Source organism: Saimiri boliviensis, chromosome 16, assembly GCF_048565385.1.
Source record: "Saimiri boliviensis isolate mSaiBol1 chromosome 16, mSaiBol1.pri, whole genome shotgun sequence".
Lineage (NCBI taxonomy): Eukaryota > Metazoa > Chordata > Mammalia > Primates > Cebidae > Saimiri > Saimiri boliviensis.
The window spans coordinates 63038514-63052052 of record NC_133464.1 but is presented as its reverse complement, the minus strand read 5'-3'; the positions used below and the strand labels follow the sequence as shown (position 1 = coordinate 63052052).

General features: G+C 39.9%; 1 protein-coding gene across 4 annotated transcripts in view; it reads left to right on the top strand.

The window, feature by feature from the left end:
• The window catches only part of LRCH1 (leucine rich repeats and calponin homology domain containing 1), a 219495-nt gene that overhangs the window by 106108 nt on the left and 99848 nt on the right, over nt 1-13539 (top strand). For all 4 annotated transcript variants that reach the window (XM_010330056.3, XM_003942207.3, XM_003942209.3 and 1 more), the window contains exon 2: nt 6-150. In XM_010330056.3, the coding sequence (XP_010328358.3) occupies nt 6-150 (145 nt within the window). The remainder of the gene's footprint in view (nt 1-5; nt 151-13539) is intronic.

Here is a 13539-nt window from a genome sequence, read left to right as displayed (position 1 = left end):
CGCAGATTTATCTAAAAACAGACTGGTGGAAGTTCCAATGGAATTGTGCCATTTTGTATCACTGGAAATTCTTAATCTGTATCACAACTGTATCAGAGTCATTCCTGAGGCCATCGTTAATCTGCAGATGCTGACTTACCTGAATTTGAGGTAGGCTGAACATAAAAGTTGTAATCAAATTCAATGAAGGAAATAAAAAATTATTATGCTTTCATTTCTATCAGGTTTTTCCTCTGTCTGCAAGTCTTGATTTTTCTTTGATGTAAATCACACGAAGATCTTTTAGGAAATAACTTTTCTAATAAATTTGTAATGTTACTAATACTGTTCTTGGTGCTAGACTTCCCTGAATGTCAATATGACAAAGGTTTTTTTTTTTTTTTTTTTGAGACCGAGTTTAGCTCTTGTTACCCAGGCTGGGGTGCAATGGCGTAATCTTGGCTCACCGCAACGTCTGCCTCCTGGGTTCAAGCAATTCTCCTGCCTCAGCCTCCTGAGTAGCTGAGATTACAGGCATGCGCCACTATGCCCAGCTAATTTTTTGTATTTTTAGTAGAGACGGGGTTTCACCATGCTGACCAGGATGGTCTCGATCTCTCGACCTTGTGATCCACCCACCTCGGCCTCCCAAAGTGCTGGGATTACAGGCTTGAGCCACCGCGCCCGGCCTGACAAAGGTTTTATTAAAAAATGATTAAATCATTTATTCTCTTTGTATAATTGATATTTGTAAGTCAGGTTGTAGTTATGTTGTCTTCAAGCATCTGTGTAGATTTTGGAGGAGGAAGTATTAAGGAAGTGAAAAAGGATTTGGTTGTCAGGACAAACTGGGAGCAAAAAAAAAAATAGACAAAGCTTGGGTGATCTTGGCAATTATTGGTAGCATTGGGTTTTGCTGGCTAGTACTAACTGAACCCCTTCACTTTAAACCTTCTGAAGAAAGTTAAGGAGGAGCACTGAACAACTCTAGCCAGATACAAAGTTTGCTCTCTATCTTCCCATCCCACAACTTAGGTCAGTGTTCGCTGATCATGGTTTAGTAATGTGCTTTGATTGATTATGCACAACACGGTATAATGTAGTAATGCTCCTGAGTGGCTCTGAAGTTAAGAAAATCAGTTATTTTAAGGCCTTGGTTTTAGACTTTGCAGCTGGGTGCTCTGGTCAAATTCTAAATCCTTTCCCCACATCTGGGACGTTAGCGGAGAGAGGCAAGCTATTTTATCAAATCTGTCTTTAACGTAAAAACGAGATCCCTCAGTTGCAAGCCTGAATGTAGCCTTTACTCATGTCAGTTGCATCATGTTGGTGTGCAAAGGGTAGCAAGGCTTGTGTGGAGTAACATATACCCAACGTCAAAGTTCAGAAAATTCAATGAACCAGGTATTATGTCAATGGTTTTTCAGTTTTGATTTAGTTGGCTACTGAAAATTACTCGGTTTCTCTTGTTTTCCTTGCAGTCAAAAATGAGTTTCCAGCTGAGCACAGTGTCTCATACCTGTAATCCCAGCACTTTGGGAGGCTGAGGCAGGAGGATCGCCTGAGGTCAGGAGTCTGAGATCAGCCTGGCCAACATGGTGGAACCCTGTCTCTACTAAAAGTACAGAAATTCGCGGGGCTTGGTGGTGGGTGCCCGTAATCCCAGCTACTTAGGAGGCTGAGGCAGGAGAATTGCTTGAACCTAGGAGGTGGAGATTGCTGAGATTGTGCCTTTGCACTCCAATCCAGCCTGGGCAACAAGAGTGAACCTCTGTCTCAAAAAAAGTTTCCATTGCATTTCTGTAGAAGTGCATTCGTTTTTTGGCAGCACTGAAAAAATCCTAGCATGTGTTTAAGTAGCCATAACTTCTTTTTGGTAAACAAGGTGTAGGTTACTGTTAGGATCGTCTGTAGGCTCATATGTCTAATCTTCACTTGTGCAGATTTATCTGACCATTTTGAATTTTCTTGCTGTTTCTGACATAGCAGAGTGTTAATAACCTTGGAACTGCCTGGTACAGCAAGCATAGATATCTATAGAACTTGGCTCAGTATCTCCCTAAGACATCTGAACTCTAATTCCAACATATACGGGGGAAAGCATGTGTAGTTGATCTGTTTACCTACCTACTCTCATGCTGCTGTGACATTTTCATTCCTGGTGGTTCTGGATGCAGTAAGTCTATGTGTTTAACTTTGCATTGTTATATTTAGTCCATGTTCATTGAGAAACTTGTGGGTATAGATGACATTTTACTTTTACAATGATAGGGATGCTAATAACACTAGATAATGTAATCTTAAAATGTATTATATTTTTGGAGCATTAGTAAAATGGTTTTGGTGTGGTGATTTTCATGTTACACCTATTGCTGTCTTCAGAAGGGTAGGAAGAATATATTGGAGTATGGATCTGAGGATGTTTTAAAGAAAAACAGGGAAGTCATTGAAACTGATGGTGGCTGAAGAGGACCATGTGGTATGTTATAAACAGGGTTTTGTGATGAATTTTTCATAATGGAAAGGAAAAAGAATATAGAAAGAGACTGTTAAGCATCTTATTGTTTTCAGTCTGAAATTTTTAGTTTCATGGTTGCATCTATTGTCACCCATTTACATGGGTCACTCCGTTTTTGTTCTGTTTTTCTTTGCTCACTTCTCCAACTTTTAATATTGCTGTGTTTGGGAACTATTCCTCTATATTGAATCATATGCCCTTTGAAGGAATTTGACAAATAGAGAAAATTTGAGAAAAAAGCTTACCTCTCAGAAGTATTGTATAAAGATAAAAGAAAAACGTGTGGCTATCTTCTAAACTTTTTGAAAGCCAGATACTGTATATATATATATATATATATATATATATATATATATATATATATAATTATTTTCAAAACCTGCTATATAATTTACTACATGGGTTTAAATATATAACATAAAATAGTAGGTCAGGTGTGGTGGCTCATGCCTGTAGTCCCAGCACTTTGGGAGGCCAAGGCAGGCAGATTTCATGAGCCCAGGAGTTCGAGACCAGCCTGGGCAACATGTTGAAACCCTGCCTCTACTAAAAAAAACAAAACAAAACAAAACAAAAATTAGTCAGCCGTGGTGGTGTGTGCCTGTAGTCCCAGCTGCTTGGGAGACTGAGTCCCAGCTGCTTGGGAGGCTGAGGTGGGAGAGGCTCTGACAGGTTGAAGCTGCAGTGAGCCATGCTTGTGCTACTCCATTCCAGCCTGGGCAACAGAATGAGACCCTGTCTCTAAATACATAAATTAGAATGGTAGTGACAGTAATCTTTAATCAGGAAGCTGGTCCTCTTGTATTATTCAATTACAATGCCTTTAATTCCTATTTGATCACTGGATATAGTTGAAACATGTCTTCTAGGTATTAGACACTTGGAATTGAGATATTTATCAGTTTGGGTGTGATTTGATGTATAATAAAATATAGCTTTTGCCTAAAAGATTTATTAGTATCTGTGAAACAGTGACTGTCACATTTGGTTACTTCCAAATACGTAATTGTATCTAGAAAATATCAGTTCCATCTAATGAAATTGTTTTGAAGTCTTCAAAGATGTTGAGTAGTATCATCCACATGATAGTGTTGCCTGTGTGAGTTCTTCCTGTCCACAAACTACCACCCCACTCCTAGCCATCCCCAAGCCTTGTGATCAGGAGGAACTCAGAATATCGTGCCTGTGTGTGATCATGACATGATGTCTGTTCCACAACAACCAGAGTTAGCCACTGTGGCCTTTTCACATCTTTTCTTTTCCTCCTGGATATTATTAACAAAATAAAATATATATTCTGTTGGATATGGTGAAGGGATATAGTGGACTTCATTGACTTTCAGCCTTTGGGGAGAGACTGCCAATCCCCTCACTTGAAAAGGACACAGACACCGAGGATGCTGCAAACACACTGCTTTGTAGAAGGGCTAATCCAGCATTTTTTTTCTGCAATAGTTATAAATGGGATAGTATGCCAAAGAAAAAAACTGTTGTATCTAAGATAGATATATATAATCAATGCAGGACGTTATCATTAATTTTGGTGCATGGGGAAGTCAGTGTGAATTTCCTTCAAATTATATTACAAGGCTACTGTACTCAAAACAGCATGGTACTGGTACCAAAACAGAGATATAGACCAATGGAGCAGAACAGAGGCCTCAGAAAGAACACCACACACTACAACCATCTGATCTTTCACAAACTCGACAAAAGCAAGCAATGGGGAAACGATTCCCTATTTAATAAATAGTGTTGGGAAAACTGGCTAGCTATGTGTAGAAAGCTGAAACTGGATCCCTGTCTTACACCTTATACAAAAATTAACTCTAGTTGAATTAAATATTTAAACATGAGGACTAACACCATAAAAACTCTAGAAGAAAATCCTAGGCAATACCATTAAAGACATAGGCATTGGCAAGGACTTCATGACTAAAACACCAAAAGCAATGGCAACAAAAGCCAAAATAGACAAATGGGATCTAATTAAATTTAAGAGCTTCTACACAGCAAAAGAAACTATCATCAAAGTGAACTGGCAACCAGCAGAATGGGAAAAAATTTTTGCAATCTACCCATCTGACAAAGGGCTAATATCCAGAATCTACAGAGAACTTAAACAAGTTTACAAGAAAAAAAAAAATCACACCAAAAAGTAGGTGAAGGATATGAACAGGCACTTTTCAAAAGAATACATTTATGCAACCAACAAACATATGACAAAAAGCTCATCATCACTGGTCATTAGAGAAATGCAAATCAAAGCCGCATTGAGATAACACTTCACACCAGTTAGAATGGCGATCTTAAAAAATCAGGAGACAACAGATGCTGGAGAGGATGTGGAGAAATAGGAATGCTTTTACACTGTTGGTGGGAGTATAAATCAGTTCAACCATTGTGGAAGACAGTGTGGCAATTCCTCAAGGATCTAGAAATAGAAATTCCATTTGACCCAGCAAACCCATTAGTGGGTATTTACCCAAAGAATTACAAATCATTCTATTATAAAGACACATGCAGACATATGTTTATTGCGGCACTGTTTACAATAGCAAAGACTTGGAAGCAACCTAAATGCCCATCAGCGATAGACTGGATAATGAAAATGTGGCATATATGCACCATGGAATACTATGTAGCCATAAAAAAGGATGAGTTTATGTCCTTTGCAGGGGCATGGATGAAGCTGGAAACCATCGTTTTCAGCAAACTGACACAAGAGCAGAAAACCAAACACCACATGTTCTCACTCATAAGTAGGTGTCGAACAACGAGAGCACACAGACACAGGGAGGGGAACATCATACACTGGGGCCTGGGGGTTGGGAGGCTGGGGAGGAATAGGAGGGTGTGGAGGGATTGGGGAGGGATAGCATTAGGAGAATTAACAAATGTAGAAGAAGGGGCGATAGATGCAGCACACCATCACCATGGCACGTGTATACCTATGTGGCAAACCTACACCATCTTTACGTGTACCCCAGAACTTAAAGTCTAATAAATAAAATTTTTTTAAAGGGAGGGGTCAGGGAAAGAGGTCAAAGAGGACAAGCTGTTTTAAATTCCAAGAGACTTAAGAAACACAACTAAATGCAGTATGTGTGGATCTTGTTTAGGTTTTGATTTGAATAAGTCAACAGTAACATCACATTCTTGAGATAAGTGGAGGAATTTGAATATTGCACCAAGGTGGTAGTATAGTGAATTTCTTTTGATGTGATTATAATCCTATGGTTAGCTAAGACAATGTCCACATTCCTAAGTGATATATCCTGGACTCTGTATGATGAAAGGACATGAGATCTGGGATTTGAAAAGGTGAATAATTGGGCAGAATTGGGGGTTGAGGGATTGATGGAGCAAGGGAGACAAAGTTCTGATGTATGTATTGGGTATATGGAGTTCAATACAGTATCACACAACACTCTGCTATTATTATACTACAGTTATTCATACTGTTATTGTTGTTTTTTTTTTTTGAGACGGAGTTTCGCTCTTGTTACCCAGGCTGGAGTGCAATGGCACGATCTCGGCTCACCACAACCTCTGCCTCCTGGGTTCAGGCAATTCTCCTGCCTCAGCCTCCTGAGTAGCTGGGATTACAGGCACCCACCACCATGCCCAGCTAATTTTTTTGTATTTTTAGTAGAGACGGGGTTTCACCTTGTTGACCAGGATGGTCTCAATCTCTCGACCTTGTGATCCACCCGCCTCAGCCTCCCAAAGTGCTGGGATTACAGGCTTGAGCCACCGCGCCCGGCATTAATACTGTTATTGTTATAGTCATATTACTTTTTTGTATGTCTGAAAGTTTTCATAATAAAAATGTGTTAAAATCAAATGAAAAGAAACTGTAAGTTACTTTTGAGCCCACACTTAGGGTAGACTATATCAAATATAATATGATCTGAAAGAGTTTTAACATAGGCTAGTTCACCTGATTTTATAAATAAGTACCCTAAAATGCATTATTTTCTGTAGCACTTAGAAATTTTCCTCCTTCCTTCCTTCGTTTTCTTTACTTTCCTTCCTTCTCTCCTTTTCTTCTTTCTTTCCTTCCCTCCCTCCCTTCCTTCCTTTCCTTCTTTCCTTTCTTGACTCATTCTGTTCCCCAGGCTGGTGTGCAGTCTTGGCTCACTGCAGCCTCCACCTCCTGGGTTCAAGCATTCTCTGCCTTAGCCTCCCAAGTAACTAGGATTACAGGCGCCCTCCACCACATCCAGCTAACTTTTGTATTTTTAGTAGAGTCGGGGATTCACCATGTTAGCCAGGCTGGTCTTGAACTCCTGACCTCATGATCCACCCGCCTCGGCCTCCCAACTCTTATTTCTATTAACAGAAAAGAAAGACGTGTTAGGTAAAATAGTGAAAGAAGCTGCTTTTCAAATTTTCAGAGATTTTGTCTTTCTGTACTGAAAATCAACACGATCTCACTGTATTTAGATTTTTCCTCCTCTCAATAAATTGCATGTAGAAATTACCAATTTCGTATATTCCAAAACAGGAGCGATGCCATATGAAGCTACTTTGAATCCATGGGAAACATTCAAAATTGATGACACCCTTGGGAGTATATTGTTTATTTCAGCTGAGTAAACAGCCATAAATATTTGATGGTGATGGTGATGATAATGATGATGACGATGATGATGGTGGTGGTGGTGATATGTCACTGCCTAACCAGCTTCTTGGCTAATATGTTGTCTTTAAATGTCAAAAGACTGAGTGGTGCCAACAACCTCTAGTCCTAAACTAAAGTTAAATTTAGCACATGAAAAAAAAAATCCTCACTGTGAAGTACCGTTAAAAACACATATTTTTCACATTTTCTCACATGATAGAAATGTTATATTTGTGGAAAATATTAATTTATTCCTGTTTGTGTAGCCTGTGTTTGAAGAATCTAGACTTTTAATCTTTGCCTCTTGGTGTTCACAACAAAAGGTTATGTTAGTTTAGAATATATGCCACTGTGTCTTTTCCTGTTATAAAGTGTCTTAATCCAAGAAATGAGGCCAAGAGCAATAAAAGGGATTAAGCAAGACTTGTTCCTAATGAGGAACCAACACTTTGAACCTGAGTTACACAGGAAAGCCTCACAAAATTTAAAATCTATTTTAAGATGCTGGAAGGGTTGTTGTTGATGAGCCTCATGAAGAAAATGTACCTTAGGAAAATAAAATAACCCAGACTAGCAAAACTCTTGGCAACATTAGGAGTGTTGTGAATCTAAGAATAGGGGTCTTGGTTAAAAGCCTCATCTCAGGGGTAGCAGCTGCCAAGAAATGAAAGTTCTGTATCGTATTTGATCATATTGCTTCCAGAACTCTTGGTGAGTGCTTTTTACTTTTCTAGGGTGAAATACACCCAGCCAGGCCTGGTTTATTCATTAGAAGCCCCAACCTCTCCCAACCTACTAGGAGTGGGTTCTGAAGCATTGCCTGTAAAGAACAGGGCGGTCTCTTGAACAAAATGTTATCACACCATAAAAGGAATCTGTTTTGGCGGCGGTCTCTGCAGCCTGGCATTCTTTTTGGCTGCTGAACAATGTGCACGAAGAGCCAGCTTCCTGATGGTCCTATAACCCGTATCCCCACATTCCTTTGGAGTCGCTCTGAGAAGTCATCTTGGATTGGGACAGGCATCTTGCATGCTAGGGTTGCCTTAGAAAGCACAGGCTTTATATATTTTTTGTTATGAACTAAAAATTAAACTTAACTATATTTCTTTTTACTTGTAGAAGAAATATCTTCCCTCCCTGCACTGACAGTTCTGAAGAAAGTTGCAGGATAGTGTTTCTTCTCTCTAAAAAATAAAAAACTTGATGGTGTCTTCTTTTTTTTTTTTTTTTTTTTTGAGACGGAGTTTCGCTCTTGTTACCCAGGCTGGAGTGCAATGGCGCGATCTCGGCTCATCACAACCTCCGCCTCCTGGGTTCAGGCAATTCTCCTGCCTCAGCCTCCCGAGTAGTTGGGATTACAGGCACGCGCCACCATGCCCAGCTAATTTTTTGTATTTTTAGTAGAGACGGGGTTTCACCATGTTGACCAGGATGGTCTCGATCTCTTGACCTTGTGATCCACCTGCCTCAGCCTCCCAAAGTGCTGGGATTACAGGCGTGAGCCACCGCGCCCGGCCCGATGGTGTCTTCTTAAACTGGAAAGGAGGAGGAGTTTTGTTCAATTCAATACAGATGTGTATCCCACATTCTTTGGTGAAGATCTTACCTCATTCAAAGCAAAAATGTGAATACTTTAGTATATATATTAATGTTTATATTTTTGAGCTGGTCTTTGGAAGCTAGGTTGGGTTTTGGGAAACAACAGATCAGCAGAAAGACACCAAACACACAGTAAACTGAACTGGAATTTGAAAGTGAACTGACTTGAAATTTGAAAGTATTTTTCACAGGATAGCAGAGTTGAAAGAGGCCATTGGAGTCATCCAGTGCACAAGCCCTTCAGAGCCCTTCACAGTTTAAGCTCTGCCTTTCCTAGTGCTCACCGGGCATCTGTTTTCAAGGCAGAACCTGTCGCTAGTGGTTCCTAAAATTATTCATGTGTGTGTAAATTATCATGCCTGTAAAACTGTGTCCACTGGCATTGGCAGCCAACAGGCTTTGTTAAGTGTGAATGAGTTAATGATTGGCTATTTCTTATCAGATTCCATTCCTTTTAGGATAGTCCATACTTGGCATAACTTCTGAAGAGGGTTTTTCCATTATTACATATCACCTGATCATAGCGGTTGTTTCAGATCAGTGTGTATACTGAACAGAGACGCAAAAGGGATATTATGACTTTGGTAGCTAGATACTGTCAGAATGTGTTGGTGTTGTTTTCAGTTCTGCTTCTGATCTTTATTGATAGAGTTGTTAATATCTTTGTGCTGCAGGTTAGTACTCTGGAACTGAGGTAAATACCCACTCCTAATTCAATTGTCTAGCTTTTCGTTTATAGTATTGTCAAACTTTATTCTGCAAGTCCCAAATGAACAAGTTCCAAATTGCATTTATTTTTTCTAATGAGACAGATAAAAAGCACTGTGAAACATTGCCATTTCATCAATAATCAACTTATTATATATCCTCTAAGAACACTACTTTGCCAAGTCCTATAACAAGTGCTGTAGAGAAGAGAGAAATTTTTTTTTTTTTTTTTTTTTTTTTGAGACGGAGTTTCGCTCTTGTTACCCAGGCTGGAGTGCAATGGCGCGATCTTGGCTCACCGCAACCTCCACCTCCTGGGTTCAGGCAATTCTCCTGCCTCAGCCTCCTGACTAACTGGGATTACAGGCACGTGCCACCATGCCCAGCTAATTTTTTTGTATTTTTAGTAGAGACGGGGTTTCACCATGTTGACCAGGATGGTCTCGATTTCTCGACCTCGTGATCCACCCGCCTCGGCCTCCCAAAGTGCTGGGATTACAGGCTTGAGCCACCGCGCCCGGCGAGAGAAATTTTTTTAAAAAAAGAAAATACGTATATGAAAGGTATGGATTTTGGGGATCGTCACCATCACCAGTTTTTCTTTTTCTTTTTTTTTTTTTTGAGACAGGGCCTTGCTCTGTCGCACAGGCTGGAGTGTAGTGGTGTGATCACAGCTTACTGCAGCCTCGACCTCCCTGGGCTCAGTGATCCTTCCTTGTCAGTTTCACTAGTAACGGGGACTATAGATGTGCACTATTATGTCCAGCTAAGTTGTGTGTGTGTGTGTGTGTGTGTGTGTGTGTTTAGAGATGGAGTTTTGCCACGTTGCTCAGGCTGGTTTCAAACTGCTAGACTCAGGTGATCTGCCTGTCTTGGCCTCCCAAAGTGTTAGGATTACAGATATAAGCCACCACGCCCAGCCACCACTACTTCTTAAGAGCTAAATAGGATTTAGGATTTAACCATCACACCATCAGATCTGAGCCTTTCAACAACTCTTTACTTTAGATAGGAAATAGGAAAGTGATTTATCCCTAGGCTATACTATTTCATAATTAATAGAAATGGAATCTAACTAAACTAAAGAGCTTCTGCTCAGCAAAAGAAACTGTCATCAGAATGAACAGGCAACCTACAGAATGGGAGAAAATTTTTGCAATCTATTCATTTGACAAAGGACTAATATCCAGAATCTACAAGGAACTTAAACAAATTTACAAGATAAAAACAACCTCAAAAAAAAAAGTAGGCAAAGGATATGAACAGAAACTTATCAAAAGAAGATTTTTATGCATCCAGCAAACATGAAAAAAATGCTCATCATCACTGGTCATTAGAGAAATGCAAATCAAAACCACAATGAGGTACTATCTCATGCAGTTAGGATGGTGATCATTAAAAAATCAGGAAAAACAGATGCTGGAGAGGATGTGGAGAAATAGGAACACTTTTACACTGTCCGTGGGAGTGTAAATCAGTTCAACCATTGTGAAAGACAGTGTGACGATTCCTCCAGGATCTAGAACTAGAAATACTATTTGACCCAGCAATCACATTATTGGATATATACCCAAAGGATTATAAATCATTCTACTACAAAGACACACGCACACATATGTTTACTGCGGTACTGTTCACAATAGCAAAGACTTAGAACCAACCCAAATGTCCATCAATGATAGACTGGATAAAGAAAATGTGGCACATATACACTATGGAATACTATGCGGCCATAAAAAAGGATGTCCTTTGCAGGGACATGAATGATACTAGAAACGATTATTCTCAGCAAACTAACACAAGAACAGAAAGCCAAACACTGCATGTCTCACTCGTAAGTGGGAGTTGAACAATGAGAACACATGGACAAAGGAAGGGGAACATCACACACCGGGGCCTGTTGGGGAAAGGAGGGCGGGAGCTGGGGGGAGGGAAAGCATTAGGAGAAATATCTATTGTAGATGACAGGTTGATGGGTGCAGCAAACCACCATGGCATGTGTACCTGGGTAACACATCTGCGCATTCGCCACATGTAACCCAGAGTTTAAAGTATAATTCAAAAAATTAAATATATGTGTACTTTAGAATCAGAAAAACAAAAACAAAAAACAAACAAAAAAAGAAATAAGCAGGATATATTTGTCTGACATTATATGGTTCACTAAGCACTTTCACCTTTGTTATCTTGTGGAACATAATCTCTATTGCATTCCATGCCCCTGAGGACAGTTTCATAATTGTGAAAATAGTTGTTAGGGATTTTCCAAGGGAGCAATGTAAGTATTTAAACAAGGAAAGCCTTTGTATTTTTAAAATTTATACTGCAGCTATAATTGGTTCCCATTTTAATTCTAATACTGTAAAATTGTGCATTCTTTTTTTTTCTTTATATTCTTTTATGGAAGATGGTGTGTTTTAATTACTTTTTTTTTAATCTTAGCTTTTGATTTTGGATATTTTGTTCATTGGTTTCTAGCAACGTTTCCTTTCTTACAGGAGAATTTAAGGTCACAATTTCCCTGTGCGTAGTACTTTAGCTGACTTCTAAAAGTTTTGATATGCAGTGTTTTTTCATCACTCCCAGTCTCCTGGTTTCCTGTATTACTTCTGTGGCTTGTGAGTGTTAAATTTCTTTTTCGTTTTCATTTTTGGTGGGGGGCAGGGTCTTGCTCTGTCACCCAGGCTGGAGTGCAGTGGTACGATCACGGTTCACCATAGCCTTAACTTCCAAGGCTTAAGCGATCCTACCACCTTAGCCTCCCCAGTAGCTGGGACTACAGGCATGAACCACCATGCCGAGCTAATTTGTAAATTGTTTATAGAGACGGAGTCTCACTCTGTGGCCTAGGCTGGTCTCAAACTCCTGGACACCAGTCACGCACCCACCTCAGACTCCCCAAGTGCTTGGATTACAGGTGTGTGTCACCATACCTGGCCTAAATAGTTATAGAAGAGTTTTTAAAGTTATCTTTTAAAGTTTACTTTTAATTTAATTATACTGTGTCAGAATATTTTCTGTTTGAAATAGATTCATTAGATTGGTTTGCTATGCATAGTTAATTTTGTAAATAGTCTACGTATTCTTGAAAACAATATATGTTTTCTAAGTGTGGTATGCAGGGTTGTAGTAAGTACAGCAAATCTAACTTTTTAATTTGGGGCTTCACATTTCCTCCATCGTAACACATTTTTTATCTGCAGATCTACAGGCAGAGATAACCTGGAAAGGTATGTTAGACAAGGTACCTGGTACTCTTTGTTCCTGTTGCAAAATTGTTCATAATTTTTTTCCGATATTCCTAATACTTCAGATTGATTGATTGATTGATTGATTGATTGATTTTTGAGACTGAGTCTTGCTCTGTTGCCCAGTCTGGAGTGCAGTGGCACAATCTTGGCTCACTGCAGCCTCTGCCTCCCAGGTTCAAGTGATTCTCCTGCCTCAACCTCCCCAGTAACTGGGATTACAGGTGTGCACTACCACACTTGGCTAATTTTTGTGTTTTTAGTAGAGACAGGGTTTCATCATGTTGTCCAGGCTGGTCTCGAGTTCCTGACCCCAAGTGATCTGCCCACTTCAGCCTCCCAGAGTGCTGGGATTACAGGCGTGAGCCATTGCAGCCAGCCCAAATACTTCAGATCTGTATCACCACATACAAGAACTGTGTACCTTTGTGCACGATTTGAACAGGTCGATAGGTGGCAAAAACGCAAAAAGAACGAAAAACAAACTCAGCAGTGATATTCAGTGAGGATGGTGAAATGTTTCCTTTCAGATAGTATGTCCTAAGGACTGGGGAAGCTTATTTGTGGGTAGGTGGCTGTCGGGGATGGGACTGAAGCAGTAGCTAGTGTTCTCTGAGGGCAGTTCATTTACTTTTGTTCAATCAGTCATTTGAAGGGGTGATCTTCAGGGAATTTAAGTAAGCTGTTATGAGTGGTGGCCCCTTAAGTAAATCAGTTCCAGAACCAGACCCTTGTGACCTCAGTACCGGGAGGAGAGAACAGCCTGGAATTTTCAGCAGAGACAACCTTTGAACATTTGATCACAGTGCCAAAAATCTGCAAGCAGTTGTTTACAGAATTCTTAGGCCCAGCCTGGAGTC